Source organism: Hemicordylus capensis, chromosome 3 (assembly GCF_027244095.1).
Source record: "Hemicordylus capensis ecotype Gifberg chromosome 3, rHemCap1.1.pri, whole genome shotgun sequence".
In the NCBI taxonomy this organism is placed as follows: Eukaryota; Metazoa; Chordata; class Lepidosauria; order Squamata; family Cordylidae; genus Hemicordylus; species Hemicordylus capensis.
In genome coordinates, this window is record NC_069659.1 from 103,028,540 (window position 1) to 103,048,315 (window position 19,776).

Below are 19,776 nucleotides of genomic sequence, written 5' to 3' on the forward strand. Positions count from 1 at the left end.
ACTGAATTGATTCTCCTTTTTTGTTACATAATAAAGGAAAAGATGAGTGTTCATGTTGCCTTTGGGAACCTGATGTTCTAGTACCAAGTATTTCAGGCAGTGTGGTATGGCATGTCCCCCCCCCCCTCTTTTTCTCTCTCTGCTGCTTTGTTGCCATTTTTTTTGCTGTTTTCCCTCCACCCTGGAACCTAACCCCACTTTTCCCATTGCTTCGTGGTTCCATTACTAACGGTAGTAGGAGAGGAACAGACTCCCTGCAAGTAACGAGGTTCTCTTGTATTTGTATTTGGACAAGCCATTATAATTAGGCTGTATAGCAGAACTGAAGAGAGCATGCACTTAGTCTTTAGAGTGCTGGACTAGGACCGGGGAGACCCGAGTTCAGCTCCCCATTCAGCCATGATACTTGCTGGGTGACTCTGGGCCAGTCACTTCTCTCTCAGCCTGACCTACTTCACAGGGTTGTTGTGAGAAGAAACTTAAGTATGTAGTACACATACAGTACTCTGGGCTCCTTGGAGGCAGAGTGGGACATAAAAAATGTAATAAATATTGTTTCTCTCAATGCTTCTTTTTTGTAGTGGAATGGGAAATGGTGGGTTGAGCGGGCAAGGGGTGGGATTCTGTAGTCATCTTTCTCTCATTTGCTGAAGTTGTTAAAGCCAGCTTTGTATATCACTTGCCCTGCTGAAAAACTCAATCCAGTACATATCTATCTATCTGTCTATCTATCTATCTATCTATCTATCTATCTATCTATCATATTTTTATACCGCCCAAAACTTACGTCTCTGGGCAGTTTACAAGAGAAAAACAAAAATGAAACATTAATTAAAAACAAAAACAAGAAATTTAAAAACAAGAAATTTAAAAGACAATTTAAAATTTTAAAACAATATTCTAAAAACAACATTAAAACAATCAAAACAATATCAGTTAAAAGTCTGGGTGAACAGATGCATCTTTAAAGACTTTTTAAAAGTTGTCAGAGATGGGGAGGCTCTTATTTCACTAGGGAGCACATTCCAAAGCCTCGGGGCAGCAATGGAGAAGGCCCATCCCTGAGTAGCCACCAGATGAGTCGGTGGCAAATGCAGACGGACCTCTCCTGATGATCTCAATGGGCAGTGGGCTTCATGATGAAGAAGATGTTGTCTTAAATACCCAGGGTCCAAGCATGTTTAGGGCTTTATAGGTTATGACCAACACCTTGTATTTTGCCTGGAAACATATCAGCAGCCAGTGTAACTCCTTCAATACAGGAGTAATATGGTCTCTCCTAGATGACCCAGAGACCAGCCTGGCTGCCTCATTCTGGACCAACTGTAGTTTCCGAACAAGTACAAGGGCAGCCCCACATAGAGTGCATTGCAGTAATCAAGTCTGGAGGTTACCAGCATATGTACCACTGTTTTGAGGTCATCTATCTCAAAAAATGGATGCAGCTGGTGTATCAGCCGAAGCTGATAGAAGGCACTTGCGGCCACTGCCTCAACCTGGACAGCAAGGAGAGACTTGTATCCAGAAGCACCCCTAGACTGCGTGCCTGTTCCTTCTGGGGAAGTGTGACCCCCATCTAGAACAGGCAGTTCAAAATCATCTCTCGAGTTCCCACCCCGCACAATGAGTACCTCCGTCTTATCTAGATTCAGTTTCAGTTTGTTATCCCTCATCCAGCCCATTACCGCCTCCAGTCAAGCATTTAGGGAGGTTATGCCCACTCCCAATGATGCTGACATGGAGAAATAGATTTGGGTGTCATCAGCATACTGAGAGCACCCTGCACCAAATCTCCTGATGATCTCTCTCAGCGGATTCATGTAGATGTTAAACAACATCGGAGACAATACGGAGCCCTGAGGGACACCATACAAAAGTTCAGATTTTGAAGAACAACAATCTCCAAGGGACACCATCTGGAACCTGCCCGAGAGGTAGGAGTGGAACCACTGCAGAGCAGTGCCTCCCACCCCCAACCCCCTCAGACGCTCCATAAGGATACTATGGTCGATAGTATCGAAAGCCACCGAGAGGTCCAAAAGGACCAACAGAGTCACACTTCCTCTGTCAATTCCCAGTTGGAGATCATCTATCAGGCCAACCAAGGCAGTCTCCACCCCATAGCCCACCCAGAAGCCAGTTTGAAATGGGTCTAGATAATCAGTTTCCTCCAAATCTGTACCATTAGCATGATACTAAACTGTTCAGCACTAAACTGTAAACAGCATAAACTGTTCTTATTAGCATAAGAAGTCAGACTGTTTCTCATGTATGTTTTGTTAACAGCAATGTATTGAGCAAAACACCTCAGGCTATGTTTTATAGAAAAGAGGCCATGGTTATATGCAAACACAAATAGTTCACAAATAGTAAATTACAGCAATTTAAACATTTTTTCAAGTTGTTAACTAAATGTCTCTCTCTCTGTCTGTGTGTATGCATACACACATGTAAATTTAAAGCAGGTATTTTTGTATGCATGCATACACATTTGAAGCATACATATTTGAAGCAGATATTTTTCATACATTTAGAACATGCATGAAAAAGAGCTAACATTCTGTTGCATTGCTAAAAGTGAGAAAGAAATCATGGACCAGAGATACAAAAACACTCAGGAGAACATCTAGTCATGGTTTTTTCAGAAGACCTGAAAGAAAACTCATTTTTCAATTATTCAGCAAGATTCCTGAATGCAATCAAATCACTTACAAAGTCTTTTTAAACAATAGTTCTGTGAACTCCTAAGTACATATGCATTTTACCTATTGGGGGAAGGATAATTAAATTTTAAACTTTATTTATGCGGATTCTTAGTAAAGTTGGTATTTTAATTAAGTGCTATTTGACAGTTCTAAAATTGATGAGAGTAAATTAGTTATTCTTTTTCAGTGGAAGGATGTTAATGGCTGTGCTTCGTTGTTTACATTTTCAGAAAAGCTACATATGATTTTAAAAAACCCCAGAGGATGAATATTATGTCCCAGCTTGGCATCTGACTTGTGCAGGGTAGCTGGAAGAAAATCTTCCTGCTAGACTTTCTCTTTAGCACCGTGAGCCTCTTAACTGAACATTGGCCATAGTGTTAACGACGGAGGGTGGTTTGCAAGTCCCTTGGGGCAGGGACCGGAAGGCGTGGTTATAAATCAAGCAGTCCTCCCGCCAGAAATTGACAACCTCAGATAGAAATCCAATTAAAATGTATGTTATTGGTTACAGATAAGGCTTTGATTATATGAACATGTGGGGCACTCTCACATGACACAGAACACTCAAGATGAAACACATGTCTGGGTGCTAGCTATTGCTTAACCTTCACTTTTAATTACACCAATTTGTAATCAGATTTGTACACTGCCTAGAGATTTATCAGGTGGCATAAAATATGATAAATAAATAAAACAGATTACCTATTTAAATAGGCATTTAAAGAGACATGCTGACTATGTGATGGAGGTGTGTAGAGAAAGGAGACCTAGGGGAAGACAAAACAAACATCTAACCTGAATCAGGTGATCCATAGGGAATGTGTGTGTGGAGAATGAAAGTCTTTGAGCCTGAACAGGTTTGGGTACAAAGAGGGAATTGAGGTCAACCCAGGGACTGCAAAAAAGAGTAGGATAAACATGGAGATAGCATTGGAGAGACAGGGCAGTGTGGGTCAAACTAGAAGACCACATGGTAGAGGAGTCTCAGGAAAACTCTGGAATGGCCATTCAAGACATCTGGGTTTGGGGGTGAGAGGAGGGCCTTGAATAGCACCCCCCCCCACACACACACACGTAGAATGCAATAGCCAGGCTTCCTGCCTTCCTGATTCCCTATGTTATTTTCAGTTTACATAACAAGCACTGTTTCTTCCTGGACTTCCTTAAACACAGGTCAGACCAAGCTAGATACTTCCTGAAGGGGCGCAGGGGGTGTCCAGAGAGTCCAGAAAGCAAACTTCCATAACAGTAGGAGGATGCCAGCTTGCTCCAAGCATGTTGGTGGTTCGGCAGGAAGGCATGTAAATCTGCCAGTAGGGTTATGCACAAACCCAAAAACGTGATTCAGTTCAAATTCAAATCAAATTCAAACTGGACCTCATGCTGCTGAACCAGTCTAGTCGAACTGACTGGTGCCTTCCATTTGACCAAACCGGTTCAGTGTCTAATACTTGTAAAGGGGTGGGGGTCATGGCTCCTGTGAAGGGGCGCCCAGGGGCAGCAGTAAGAGAGATAGTTAAAAAGATCTTCCTGCCCAGTGTTGCTGATGACACCACTACTTCCCCCAAAGCATGCACAGTCCCCACTCTTTTAACAAGCTGCCTTCACAGTGGCGGTTTGGTTCCAGCTTCCATGCATGATCATGGAGCAGAGGCCATTTGCCTTGTCTGCCTATGCATGGATGCCACCGCCGGAACCGAGCTGCCACCACGCTGGTGGCTTAGTAAGAGAGGGAGGATTGTGCTTGCTTCTGATATGGGCTGCACCAGTGATTTGATCCTCTGAACTGGGTGGTTCTTGGCGAACCGATTCAGCGCTGAACTGTTCATGCATACCCCTACCTCTCAGTTGACTTTGTGGATGCTGGGGTGTCCATTTGCTCAACTGGGAGGCTTTCCTGCCAATCAGTTGAATATTGAGGTTAGGGTAGGTTGTGAAGAACCAAACTCTGTTTATACTAGAATACATAAGCAGTAGAAACCCCAAAATAAAACCTATTCTTTCTCCAGCATGGCACAACTACTTCTTCTTTTGAAATATGTAATTGTAGCTGATTCTAATATTTTTTTCTTCTGACTTTGATCATAGAATAAAATTTGATTAGTTGAACAATATTCCATCCTGCAATCCTTCATGAGCTTTTTGAAAACATGCTATCTTTAAGGGGGGGAAACTTTATTAAACAATTTTATTTACATTATAAAGAGAACATGCACACACACCCAAACCCTAAACATAGAAGATTAATAGCTATAAAAGTAATGTCTGTATAATAAGAGAAAGGGTAGAGAGGTTGCATCAAGATGTCAAAAAAAGATAGTTGCAGCTTTGGGAACTAAAGCTTGTAAAAATATAGGGCAGGTTCACAAGTCCTGCTGCAAGTCAGGAAGCAGGGAAATGTCAGTATGTGAGAGAGAGAGTGCTGCTGGTAGGCATGACATCTGAACCTGCCCAGGTCCCTTTCCCACCTGGCTTTCCCCAAGATTCTACCAACACCTGTAAGATTTGAAGTTGGCTTGACAAGGTCAGGAGAATCTTGGTAACAAGTCCAGTTCTTATACTGTGTTCTCAAGATTCTATCAACTTTGTGCCTGTGCATGGTTCCATGCATGGTTTGTGAAACCAGCTTTAAATCTTGGTGGCAGAAGTTAGTAGAATCCTGGGGAAAGCAGGGTGGGAACCAGACATGGGCAAGTACAGACATGACACCCTCCAGGAGCGTGCACTCTCATGTACCGACATTTTGCCAGCATGTTCCTTGCTTCCTGATTTGCAGTGGGTCATGTGAAACCTCCCCTTCTCCATTGAAACTGTAGCAAATTGGAAATGTACTACGTTTTTTAGATTGTGTATATAGTGGCAAAACATGACGCTCATGCAGAATTCTTCATAATTGGTGGCCAAGATCCACATTTATGGCATATGTGGTATGGAAGAATGTTTCAAAAAAGCAGAGGGGAGGGGTGATTTTTTTTGCTGATCCACCCTTCCCTCTGCAGTCATTAGTCTTGATGTCTGCCAATGTGACTTACAAATGTTGCTGGCCAGAAACTTGGTAAGAAGCAAGTCTTGGTAAATTTACACAGCTCTGTGTTAATTTTTGTTGTTCTTTTTACATAGAGCCTTTTTAGACAACTACAGAAGCCAGATTTTCTCTTAATATGATACTTTCATCAGCCTCAACAGAACAGCAGCAGCATGATATCTTGTTCTGAGGCAATGGATAGGACAGTACTAGTAGCTTTGCAGCAGGGGATGTTGCTGGCTTGTACCTGTGGCTTTTGATTTTGTAAAACTAAGGGAGCTGTGCAGTGCAGCACTGAATAGAGAAAACACCTGGCATTTGAAGATTGAAAAATCTTTTGGGGTGTGTGTGTGTGTGTGTGTGTGTGTGTGTGTGCAGTCTTCCAAATGTTGGCACATTGCTTTAAAGGCTGGGGGAGCTTTGGTAGTGATGGCAGAGGCATATCTAGGGAAAATAGCGCCTAGGGCAAGCATTGAAATTGCGCCCCCTGTCCAAACATCTGACACCCATCTTTCAGATAACTTTACCATAATATCAGCTGAAAAATACAAGTCTGAAGGTCACATACAAGTCACGTATCTGAATATGTGTACCGTGACATACATACATATATATATATATATATATATATATATATATATATATATATATAAAATTACCTCTAGCCCCTTTGGGGGGCTTCCTAAAGGTTGTGGCTGGGGGTCTGCAAAGGTCCCCCCTCCCCCCTGCTGGCCTCTAGGGCCTCACAGGGACCATTTGAGCATGTGCAGTGGCCATTTTTAAAATTATTTATTTTTTTAAAAAATGGCAGCTGAAAACAAAATGGCCACCATGCATGCTCATGTGAGGCCTGGTATGGCCTAGGGTCTCACAGAGGCCATTTGAGCATACGCGGTGGCCATTTTGTTTTTGGCAGGCTTTAAAAAAAATTAATTTTAAGAAATGGCGCCCCCTTCAAGTGGCGCCCGGGGCACGTGCCCTGCCTGCCCCACCCTAGATACGCTCCTGAGTGATGGTCATTGGCCATTTCTTCTTTTTTAAAAGTGTGATAGTGAAGAGAAAGGGTTTCCCCAGCACCAGTGATGCCACAATAACTTTCAGCTGGATGCCACATAACTGCTTTCTGGTGATGGGGGTTGCTAGTGCTATGTCTTGTTTCAGCCTATGTTGGACCAAGTGCAGCAGTTCCTGAGAGTATTTGCCAGCAAACAGAAAATTAGAACTCAAAACCTCTTAAATTTCAAAATAATCTGGATCAATTTATATGAGGCTTTGATTGCACTTAAAAAAGCACATGGTGGTGTCAGGAGGTCCAAAAATAGGCCTCTGTGCACACCCCATTTCCCTTCTTAAAAAGTGTACAGTCTGGATGTGCCTGCCCATTGGGGGTTAATAAGACAGTGCTTACCACTGCAGCCAAGAGCCTCCTAAGGAGATCAGCTAAAGAAGGAGCCTAGAAGCTGCTCCCCATCTGAGAGAAGCCTGGTCTGGGCACCCTGATCCCCCAAACCAGATTCCCCTATGAAGACTCTGGCCATCCTAAAGACCTAAGGGTAAAGCAGACAGAGTTGGCATCTTATCTAGTTATTTCATTGTATTTCTGACCTGGACCCTAAAGTCACTCAGTCTGTCTCTCAGGCTGAGTCTAATCCAGTACAAATACGATGTACGAATACATCACTTTTCAACAAATGTTGCCAAAGCGGCTTACGTGGATGGATGGGTGGATGGATATACATAATTAAACTAAATTACATTACATTAAATTAATAAAATGGTTCCCTGTCCCCTAAAGGTTCACATCAGACAGGTTGTACAGGGAGAACCCCTCCTTTCTCTTCTCTTAGGAATTTTCCTCTTTCCTCCCCAATTCCCCCTTCCTTTCCCTATGGATGAGGGTGTGTGTGTGTGGATAGGTTAGGTTAGGAAGTTTCGCTCAATCTGAAAGGCTCTCCAGTGAGGAGCCAGAGCCTAGGGCAAAGCCCAAGGAAGATAGCCTCTAGCCGAATCCACCAGCCGGGGACATTTGTTGATTGTCTGTGGTAGTTATAGTGCATTCATCTGCACAGCCTTTCCCCCTTCTTCACCAGACCCTAGCAACTTCAAATTCCAATCACCCTTCATCCTTGGTGGCCTACAGCCACACAGGGAGCCGCTTCTTTCCCCATTCACTCTTCCTGGTTCCCAGTCGCCTCCCAACATTGGCATAAGTTCAGCCCCTAGATGTACCTTTCACTGGAGGTCTGGCAGCTGCTCTCCTCCACAGTTAGGGAAACTGTTTCTCTTTCCCCTCTCTCCAGGGAATGATCAGTGTTCTTGTCCTCCCTTCCCTCCTCTTTGCCTCCAGTTCTTGTGACCAGCTTCTTTCTCTCCTCTTTCCCCAAGCCACTTTGGCCTCCCTCCCTTCCTGTCTCCGGTCCTCAGACCAACTCCTACCCAAGCTCTCAGGTTTCCTTCCTTTCTGCCTCCAGTCCTTTCCTCCTCCACCACTGGTCCTGGTGCCAGTTCCTCTTTGCCTATTTCCCCCACGGTTCTCCCAGGGCTCTTCCTGCCCTCTCTCCTTGCTGGTTTCTTGACTGATCTTCCTTCTTTCACTCCCCAGACTTTCTTTGGGGGAGGGGGGCTGCAGGCCCCCAGTCTTTCTACCAGTTTCAATCTTTCTGTTTCCCCAAACTCTCCCGGGACCCCATCCTGCAGGCCTCCAGTCCTGCTGTGAGTTCTTTTTGCCAGCCTCTGTCTCCCCTCCTCCAGCTCTTTTGGGCTTTCCGCCTCCTCTCGGATATGTCTGCTGTTTTTTTAACCAGCTTTTTCTCCCCTTGCTTACACAGGCTTTCTTGGGATCCTCTCTCAAATTCTTCCACTGGAGGTTTTACCAGTTCCTCTCATGTGCTCTCTCTCCAACTAATTTTTTCTGCTAAACAGTCCAACCACCACTGATTCCATTCTCTGTCTATAATAGCCACAACCATACATTCATAGTTATAGCAGAGGTAAAGCATTGAGCCTGCTTTAACCATCTAAATGTTCAAGTCATGTGGGACACACACACACCCACCCCGGTTAGCATTATAGTCAAGCCTCTTCATTGTTTTAAATAAAATATGTGTGGTTTGGAGTTTTAAACTGTGGTTGTGACTTTCCTTGGAAATTGCCTCTTTTATAACCAAAGGTTTCGCAAATGGGGTGAAAAGTACCTCTCATAACAAAAAAATTATGTCATTTAAAATTGGTTTTTTTATTTTGCTTTTTTCTAAAATAATTTTGCAATTTAGTTGTCTTTCAGATTAAAGGCAGCAGTTGTACATTTTTACATATTTTAGCATAGCCAAAAGGCAGTGAATGATATACAATATTTCATTAGAAATTTCACACACACACACACACGGACTATATGTATGTATAATATAAAATGTTAAATGGAGCAAGTTGCTATAGTTTATGTTTAGATGGCATTAACAACAGTTCATTGCCAGCTGTTACTTATACCCAAGTCCCAAAGATAAGAATATTGTGGCTGATAAAAAGGATTTTATGAGCCAGATGATTCGTTGGTAGCTTTATGTATCTGTTAAATTATAGTTGCTCCAGCTGATCAGATATTTTCTCTGACCTTGAGATGTCCCATGAATCTAGTTTACAGTTTACTATGACCCTAGTGTTGAACTTTCTTCAAATCTAGGGTGATATATGTTGAAGAAATATAACTATTTAACCTTGTGCTAGAGTTAATAAGGCATTTAGCTAATCCTGGAGAAATTAGGAGAAAGATCTGTTTTTATGTTTTGGCCTTGTTATCTTTCAATATAAGTTTCTAGGACTGAGTTCACATTAGTGTCTGCTTTGCACTGTAATTCCTTCAACATAAAATGAAGTTAGTTTGTAAAACAGGCTTGTGGTTTGCAAGCATGCCTCTTGTACCATAAAATGACCATGTACTTTCCCTTCACTAGCTGCTAGTTGACGTCCAGAAGAGTTTGTGCTGACAAAAATGTCTTGATCTCTCCAGCACTTAAGCTTTTTGTGTTTTTCGATTGCTTAAGCAATTTTTGTCGAAATCTGACCCAGATTGACTTGCAGTGAACTTTAAAAATATAGCTTGTTTGTTGCTTCATAATTCAGTGGAAGTCTGGACGTTCTGTCTCAAAAAGTACCCAATAAGACTGCCAAAGTTTGTCAGAAGATGTCATTCCCCATGTGTTTCCAATGGGAGCGGTTTTCTGTATTCTCCAGCAAATTAATAAATTTTCCCGGAGTTTTCTATTTTTCTGGTAGTCCGGGTGAGGTCTGAAACCTATCTGTGAAAATGGCAGGTTTCTATTTTTTGTGGTTTGTTTGGTCTGAGTTTCATCTCAGAGAGTGTGAGTGAATGAATGAGGCCCAAGAATGCATGCATACATACATGCATGCATACATACATACATACATATGTTTTCCCACACAGATTTATTAATTGTGCAAGTCCTGGAGATGTTTACTCAGAATCAAGTTCTGTTAAGTCCAGGGAAAACTATTCCAAGTACTATGCATAGGTCTTGTACCATCAGACATTTTATGTAAATAATATCTAATAGGAATGATATTTTAAGGATGGAGTAACTTTTTTGTTTTACAGTTTTGTTCACAAAAACATAGTATGGGAAGTTAATCTCATATATTATGCATGTTTTGGCGTTTGTAAACTTTTTGAAATACCATGGCTTTTAAAGAGTAATTGATTCAGAATAAATCTATTGGATTAATATACCACATACAGCCAAGAAGTTATTTCAAGGCAATATAATGTGGTTTTTTAAAAATACAGTGAATCTGCCCATTTCCACTCTAGAGAACTGCAAAATTTTCCTTTGCGCAATCTAATTAGTCTTATAGAAATCTTCCTTTATGTATTAAATTCTCTTCATGCTGGTTTTCCTGACAAGCAGCCTCCAAATGCTTCATGGTTTATTTTGGGCAAACTTTAATGGCAACCGTACTGATCATTTCAGGTTATAAAATGTTATTACTGAAATTTTTGTTTAACATTGGAGGTGAATTCCATTTAAAAGTAGTATATGTCTCAGGTATGATGTGAATGCTCATTAACATTATTGATTGACATCCAGACTAATGAAGAGGTTAGATAATAAGCAGGTTGTGTAATGAAGATATTGTGTAATAAGCAACCACAAAAAGATCTTGTAGTTGTGCTAAAAACTAGAGATTTGCAGAATTGCACTATTGCATTCTTGTGCAAAATTTCCCTTTAAAACAAATTAGGTGTTCCACAATGGTTGCACAAGTATGCTTGCAGTAGCACAATGAGTGCTGGAGCACAAGCTGGAGACTCAGCACAAGCAGCAAGCACGACAGCTTTGCACACTAGCACAATGCCCTGATGTCCTTTTAGGATGTCAGCCACTATACATATACTCTGTTCTGTGCTGCAGATACTCATGTCAAGGGCCTGTTGTACTTAAAATTAAAACCTTCAGTTTTAGAATACAAATGTAGGTCATCCACTTTTTCTTGAATATGTAGCATATATAATAACTAAGAGGAGAAGGGTGTTACAAAGAACTGCAGTGAATGGGCCATATATGTAGGGATTATAGACAAACTTCACTGTTCACATTTTTGCAAAAATAAATGATGAAATGGGAAGTGTATTCAAAGGAAGGATATTTCCATGGTAATTCAGTTATTAATCCATATTTAGCAGGATAACTGTCATCTGCTGGCCTAAGTTAGAAAATAGCCAAAGTTGCCTCTAAACTTAAACTTAACTCTATGGGCCTGTTTCCAACCTCCCATGGCTGGGCAAGGTAATTGAGAGGGTGGTGGCCTCTCAGCTCCAGGCAGTCCTGGAGGAAACTGATTATCTAGACCCATTTCAAACTGGTCTTCGGGCGGACTATGGGGTGGAGACTGCCTTGGTCTGCCTGATGGATTGGGAATTGACAGAGAAAGTGTGACTCTGTAGGTCCTTTTGGATCTCTTGGCGGCTTTCGATACTATCGACCATAGTATCCTTCTGGTATGTCTGAGAGTGTTGGGGGTGGGAGGCACTGTTTTACAGTGGTTCCCCTCCTACTGCTCGGACAGATTCCAGATGGTGTTGATTGGAGACTGTTGCTCTTCGAAATCTGAGCTTAAGTATGCTGTGCCCCAAGGCTCCATACTTTCTCCAGTGCTCTATAACATCTACATGAAACCACTGGGATTGATCATCAGGGGATTTGGAGCGGGGTGTTATCAGTATGCTGATAACACCCAGATCTACTTCTCCATGTCAGCTTCTTCAGGAGATGTCATAACTTCCCTAAATGCTTGCCTGGCAGCAGTAATGGGCTGGATGAGAGAGAATAAACTGAAGCTGAATCCAGATAAGACAGAGGTACTTATTGTGTAGGATCAGAACTCTAGAGACAATTTTGATCTCCTTGTTCTAGATGGGGTCACACTTCCCCAAAAGGAACAGGTTCGCAGTCTGGGAGTACTTCTGGATCCACACCTCTCCCTGCTATGCCAGTTTGAGGCGATGGCCAGAGGGGCTTTCTGTCAGCTTCGGCTGATACGCCAGCTGCATCTGTTTCTTGAGATAAACAACCTCAGAACAGTGGTACATATGTTGGTAACCTCCAGACTTGACTTCTGCAATGCATTCTATGTTGGGCTGCCTTTGTACGTAGTCCAGAAGCTTCAGTTGATACAGAATGTGGTGGCCACGTTGGTCTCTGGGTCATCTCGGAGAGACCACATCACTCCTTTGTTGATAGAGTTACACTGGCTGCCAATAGGTTTCTGGGCAAAATAGAAAGTGCTAGTCATAACTTATAAAGCCCTAAATGGCTTAGGCCCTGGGTATCTAAGAGAACGACTTCTTCATTATGAGCCCCACTGCCCACTGAGGTCGTCTGGAGAGATCTGTCTCCAGTTGCCGCCAGCTCGGCTGGCGGCCACACGGGGACAGGCTTTCTTGGTCGCTGCCCTGAGACTGTGGAATGTGCTCCCTACTGACACGAGCCTCCCCATCTCTGACAATTTTTAGAAAGCATTTGAAAACCCACCTCTTCACCCAATCTTTTTCCATTCTTTAATATTCTAAGGTTTTAATTTGTGGATGATTTTTAATTTTTTAAATTGTTTTAAGTTTTTGTATATATGTTAACTTGTTTTATGCTATTGTTAACCGCCCAGAGAAGAAAGTTTGGGGAGGTGTACAAATGTGATTAATAAATAAAATAAAATAAATACATACATAAACTAGAGATGGTGTAGAGTCCCCGCCCCCACTCCTTGTATGGGCTCAATCATCATCTTATTTTCTCCCACTAAACCTCAGGAAAAAAACTCAGATAAATATCAAGTCACTTCAGGCTTGAAAAGTAGCCTCCTTACTTACTGGGTAGATTCCTAGTATTGCCCTTGCAGCCCCTGGAAAAACTACCATTCCCAGGAACTCCCCATACCTTTCCCTAGTTGGGAACCACTGTTCTAACCCGTGACACCCCTATCAAGAGACAGACATTTGCATATAAAATGAATTAGTTAAATCTAAAATTACATATGATAGTCACCAGCTACCAACTCTTCTCTTCAGTTATGGTCACGGTTGTCAAATAAGGCAGAGTTGGTGGAACACATTCCTGACCACAGTCACCACGCAGAAACATACCAATGTTCACAAGCACCTGCAGGCTGTGCATCTGGTTTTCCAATGATGAACAGATGCCATCAATAATCAGATGGTTACCCATACCTTTGGGTTTCAGAATGTATGGGACAAAGAATATGAGTGTGCAATGTATTTACAAATGTGCACTGTATACATGTGCACTGTATATACAAATCTCTGAAGAGCTTTGCGATGCCAGTGACAGAAGTACTGCTGTTTCTCTGTCAGTAACAAGCGCTCTTGCCAGCAAGTATTGAATGTGTTCAAATACCACACTCACTCCAGCTATGGAATTTACAGAATGAAATTCTACTCCCACAAAGATGCTTTTTTCTGGCCATGTTATAATATTACTCACTGGACCCAAATGAAGACACTAAAAGTTGATGTTGTTTATTTCAAGCATCCCCTTTAATCCCTAAGGAACAAATAAAGTCAGCAGTCCTATTTGTTATTCTTGTGTACCTCCTCCTGTGAAATGTTTCTCTCAAAACTGCATCCCAAACTGTTGCACATTAACAAGAGCTTAGTTCACTTAGGGCGCTACACAGTATACATTTTTTAAAAGATGCTGCTCTTAGTTCATAAAATGAAATGTTCTGCCTTGCTTTATTATGCATGCTAATTTTTTTCACCATGGCACAGTTCCGGTAATATGGCTATTTGAGGCACCCCCTGCATCCAGAGCAATGAAGTGCCTACTAATTATACACTTTGTAGCAGATAGCTGAGCTGTTGTGTGCGTCACAGTAATGAATTTGTCTTCTCCTGAAACTTCTTGTCTGTGTTTTCAGACAGCAGCAATGCAATGGATGTATGAGATCAATGGACTGCCCCCACAGACCATGCCACCTACTTCATCAGCAAAAGTTGTTTGCAAGAGTAGCTATGTGAAGTCAGCAACAGTGCAACAACGCAACTTTGTGCGAGAAAACATGAAGCTGCTAACCACCGGTGTGTCCTCCACAATCAAAGGAGCACCTCTCGTTTTAAAAGCAAAATAAAGAGCATGCCTTTATATGCACAATTTGCCTTTTGCGGAACAAATATATGTGCAAACCAAATATGTTATAGATGTTCATATATACAATGGATTATAAAACAATACATTTCATATCAATTATGCCAGTGAGCAACTGCATGTGGAGTGGTTTTTTGAAAGAATGTGGTAAGGAATTTAGCTGGGTTCTCTGTATGCTCTTGCATGGGTGGTGGTGGCCCAGTAGCGAAGGCTCCCCTACAACGTCCTGAATGCCATACCATTGGCATGGCACTGCATCCTTTTTTATGATATTCATAATGTGTAATGACAATTGGACCAAGTATAGAATACTTTTGCAAAGCATGACTGGTGCAGCTGTAGCTAACACTGACATTTAGGGAAGGCCTGCCCAACGTCAACATCATCTCAGTGCACCTAATTAACAAATGAATGTATTGGACCAAACATTGCGGTGATTTGTTTTATACTAGTGAAATAGTGATGATGGGTGAGCTGGAGTGCTTGGTTGCTAATGAAAACGTAGATATAGTGGACATAAAGGAAACATGGTGGAACAGTGAGAACCAGTGGGACATTGTTATTCCTAGTTATGAACTCTATAGAAAGGACAGGAAGCAGTGAATTGGGGTGGAGTAGGACTGTTTGTTAAAGAAGGGATAGAATCTAACAAGCTAGAAAACCTAGTAGACCAGAGTCCTCCATGGAAACTCTGTGGGTGACAGTACAAGGCCTGACAGGAATGACCCTCCTGATCAAAAGGTTGACAATGACTGGGAGTTACAGAAGGAAATCAGGGAGGCATCAAAGAGAGACGGCTGCAATAATGGGTACTTCAATTACCCACACATAGACTGGGTGAATTCACATTGAGGTAATGACAGGCCAAATTTCTAGATATAGTAATCCCTTGACCTACGAACTACTCGACTTACGTTGTTTTCGAGTTACGAGCGACAAAAAAGACCGGAAGTAGTTGCCGGTTTAGATTCAGCTTACTCGACCTACGAATTTTTAGATGCGGCTTCCTCGAATTACGAATGTTTTCAGACTTCCGTGGTGCGCTCCTCGACTTACGAAAATTTTGACCTCCGAACATGTGTTCGGAATGGATTATTTACGTAAGTCGAGGGACCACTGTACATAGAATGACTGTGCCCTAGGACAGCTGGGCATGGAACCAACCAGAGAGAAGGCGACCTTGGACTTAATCCTGAGTGGTGCACAGGACCTGGTGTGAGATGTCAGAGTTGTAGAACCTTTAGGGAACAGTGACCACAGTGTGATCAAATTCAGCATATATGTGAGGAGATAATCGCCAGAAGACAAACACATACAATTTGAACTTCAGAAGAGGAAACTTCTCTAAAAGGAGTTTGGAAGAAAAAAAGAAAGAAAAGAAAACTGAAAGGAAAAATCAAGAGAGTCACTTTGCTCCAGAATGCATTTTATTTAAAACTACAATAACAGAAGCCCAGTTAGAATGTATACCCGCCCCCACCCCCCAAAAGGAGGAAAGGTACCACCAAGTCCAGAATGATGCCAGCATGGCTAACAACTTAAGTCTAGGAAGCTATAAAGGCGAGGAAGAATTCCTTCAGAAATTGGAAGCTGCCCAAATGAACAGAAAGTAACACACATTCTGGCAAAATACATGCAAGGAGACAATAAGGGAGGTGAAAAGAGAGTTTGGGAGAATCAGCATGGCTTCTGCAAAGGTAAATCTTATCCCACCAACCTTTTGGAGTTCTTTGAGAGTGTCAACAGGTGTGTGGATAAGGGTGATCCAGTTGACATAGTATACTTGGACTTTCAAGAAGCTTTCAACAAAGTTCCTCATCAAACACTCTTGAGAAAACCTAGCAGCCATGGGATAGGGGGACAAGTACATGTGTGGATTGGTAACTGGTTGAAGGACAGGAAACAGAGGGTAGGATTAAATGTACGGTTCTCTAAGTGGAGGGAAGCAACAATTGTATATTGGGGCAGAAAACCCCGCAACTTCACATATATGCTGATGGGTTCTGAGCTGTCGGTGCTTGACCAGGAGAGAGATCTTAGGATTGTGGTAAACAGATTGTTGAAAGTGTTCACTCAGTGCCTGGCAGCTGTGAAAAAGGCAACTTTCATGCTAGGGATCATTAGGAAGGGGGTTGAAAATAAAACTGAGAATGTCATAATGCCCTTATACAAATCTATGGTGTAGCCACATTTGGAGTATTGTGTACAGTTCTGGTCACCATACGTCAAACAGGACATTACAGAACTGGAGAAGGTGCAGAAAAGAGCAACCAAGATGATCAGGGGACTAGAGCATCTTCCTTACAAAGTAAGGCTACAACACCTGGGGCATCTTAGTTTACAAAAAAGATGACTTTGTAGGGGAAGAATGGCAGTCCAGTCCCCAAATAGTTTTTAAAAAACCCCAGCTTGGTGAGAAAGCAGCAAAGCAAGAGGTCTTGAGACAGTTCTTTAATATTGAAGAATACAAGAATTTATTTCAAGAAAAGGTTACAAATGAATGTGAAAAAGCCTGCAGCTTAATTTCAGCTGTAGCTCATGGCTGAAGAGAGAGACCAAAACAACCATCTCTAGAGAGATAAAATGGAAACTAACACTGGAAGAACAAAGAGTGGAGGAGTCCAGCACTTTTATCCATGACCCTAAAAATCCCCCAGTAGACACTGAGGTCATTCACACAATCGAAAACTGTGTTCTACCCAGGTTTGGGAACTGTGTGTACTCCCAATTTTTGATTGTGTGGAAGCAAGGTTAGAGGAAAACCTGGGTAGAAGTGATTGTGTGGAAGCAAGGTTAGAGGAAAACCTGGGTAGCTTTTTCTCCTACCTTGCTTCCACACAATCAGTTCTACCCAGGTTTTCCTCTAACCTTGCTTCCACACAATCACTTCTACCCAGGTTTTTCTCTAACCTTGCTTCCACACAATCAAAAATGGGGAGTACACACAGCTCCCAAACCTGGGTAGAACACAGTTTTCGATTGTGTGAATGACCTCACTATGAGACATTGCAGCTGAAAGCTGATGCTGCCAGGTTCTAGCTCCAACAGACTGAGGGGTGACATGATAGAGGTCTTTAAAAGTAGACATGGTGTAGAGAGAGTGGACAGAGGTAAATTTCTCTCATGCACACATAACACTAGAACAAAGGTCATCCCTTGAAACTGATTGCCAAGAAATTTAGGACCAACAAAAGGAAGTACTTTTTCACACAACACATAATTAATCTATGGAATTGTTTGCCACAAGATGTGGTGACAGCCACCAGCCTGGACGGCTTTAAGAAGGGCTTAGATAAATTCATGGAGGACAAGACTATCAATGGCTACTAGTCTGAAGGCTATAGGCTACCTCCAGCCTCAGAGGCAAGATGCCTCTAAATACTAGTTGCAGGGGAACAACAACAGGAGAGAGGACATGCACTCACTTCTTGCCTGTGGGCTTCCCAGAGGCATCTGGTAGGCTACTGTATGAAACAGGGTGCTGGACTAGATGGCCCTTTGGTCTGATCCAGCAGGGCAGTTCTTATGATTTATAAACATAATTCTTTTCTTCTTTTTTTACTTCCGATTTCCCTTTTAGATTTTCCGTAAATGATCCCTAAGAATTACATTTTTTTAAAAAAAGTTGTTTCAAACATTCCAGACAGCAAGGGCGCTTGGCAATGCATGCCCTGCAGGAGGCATTTGTAATGTTGATGATGTGGAACTGGTGGAGGTTACTGATTTACTGTCACTGCTGTGTCAGCTTGGTTGGCAGGAGTACAGTGAAATTATATTGCTAGCACAAGAACAGTGGGATTCTGGCTGAGCTACGCTTGGCAGAGAAATGGAGAAAGATGCTGTAAGACACATTTTCAATTCATCCATTCATGAAGACTGCTGGAATCTGCGTTCATCTCTAAAATCCATAAGAAGCATTCAACAAGTAGTACTTCCAAGCTGGTGACTGTTGTTTCCACCTAAGCACCAGTAAAATGAATGCTTATTATGCAAGTGCAGTGGTGTATGTCTTATGTCCTCAGTTAGCAGTCCTAATGGCCTTGATCACTAAGGCTTTGGTCCAAAATTATTTAGGGTATGTTGACATTGGGTCTTTGGCTAGAGTTTTGATGCATTCATTCATGCATCTGATCTCTACAGGGAACATCCTGGGCAGTGGTGTAGCGAGGGAACTGGAGGCTCTGGTCCAGGCCACTCCAGCCACATCCCCTGCGTCTGACCTCAGACCCACCAGCATCTGACATCAGGTGCAGGAGGCATGGCAACATTAGCAAAGGGGGCCACACACCCAGTTTTGAAGTAAAATTTGCCAAGCACTCCCAGCAAGGCTGGGATGGCCTCTCCCTGCTTGTAAAGGCACAGAGAGGCGTTCCCAGCCATCCTGGGATCTCAGCGCTGGCTGAAACCTCTCAAAAGTGGAGCCATGTGGCAAATTTTACTTCAAAATGGGGTTTGCGACCCTGTTTGTTATCATTGCCACCCCCACATCTGACATCAGATGCAGGAGCATCAGCCCCTGTGTCATGGTGGTCAGGGTTATTCTAACCCGTTCACACAACAGACTCTATACCCCTGATCCTGGAGACCTTTCTGAAGACACATGAGGCAGCAGCCTTGCTGAAGCTAAGCAGGTTAGGATCTGGCCATTGACTAGATGGAAGACTGTTGGGAACCCAGTTGAAGCAACCTTGAGTTCCAGTTCAAAGAAAGGAGGGTACAAATGTGATTAATAATGATGATAAATATAAATAACAGCATGGTGAAAATTGTGTTGCTCCTGAGGAATTGTAGGGTGGTTTAGTCTGCACAGGGAGATGTGCAAAACAGCAATATGCACACACACCCTTTCCCTCCCTCCCACAATGTGCTTCTCTCATGCTTGGCTTCCCAGTATTTCATTTTGGAGCAACCAGCTAGTGAGGCAGGAAGTTCTCAAGGGGTCTTGGCATTAGAGAATGTAGACTGATGCGACATTACAGGATATGGGGTGCTTCTGAATGGTTTATGGGATAAAACCTAAGTGTCTTACCTCAGGTTTAAAAAAGCAGATTCAGTCAGCAAATAACTTTTTTTAAAAAAAATCTGCTCTTCATATTTCCTAAGCCCATTAAAAATTTGCTGAGAACTGAGTAGGTAAAACGGAGATGAAAACTGATTGGGGCAAGAGCTGTTCTGTACATGGGCCCACATACAGTATATAGTGGGACAAGCCAGGGAAGTTGGGCTGTGCAATTTAGACCATACAATTTCTCCTGGACCGCCATTTGGCCATTCTAGTGCCTGCCTAGAAATGGCTCTGTTCCACCTCTGATAAGAGTACTTCCACACAGACATTAATCAGAAGGCACCTTTTAAAAGTGGCGATTCT

The 19,776-nt window shown here is 42.5% G+C and overlaps 1 protein-coding gene across 3 annotated transcripts in view; it reads left to right on the forward strand.

The window, feature by feature from the left end:
- The window catches only part of CFAP47 (cilia and flagella associated protein 47), a 503,999-nt gene extending 489,476 nt beyond the window's left edge, over positions 1–14,523 (forward strand). For all 3 annotated transcript variants that reach the window (XM_053311021.1, XM_053311022.1, XM_053311023.1), the window contains one exon: positions 14,182–14,523. In XM_053311021.1, the coding sequence (XP_053166996.1) occupies positions 14,182–14,391 (210 nt within the window). In that variant the 3' untranslated portion in view covers positions 14,392–14,523. The remainder of the gene's footprint in view (positions 1–14,181) is intronic.
- The last annotated feature ends 5,253 nt before the right edge of the window (positions 14,524–19,776 follow it).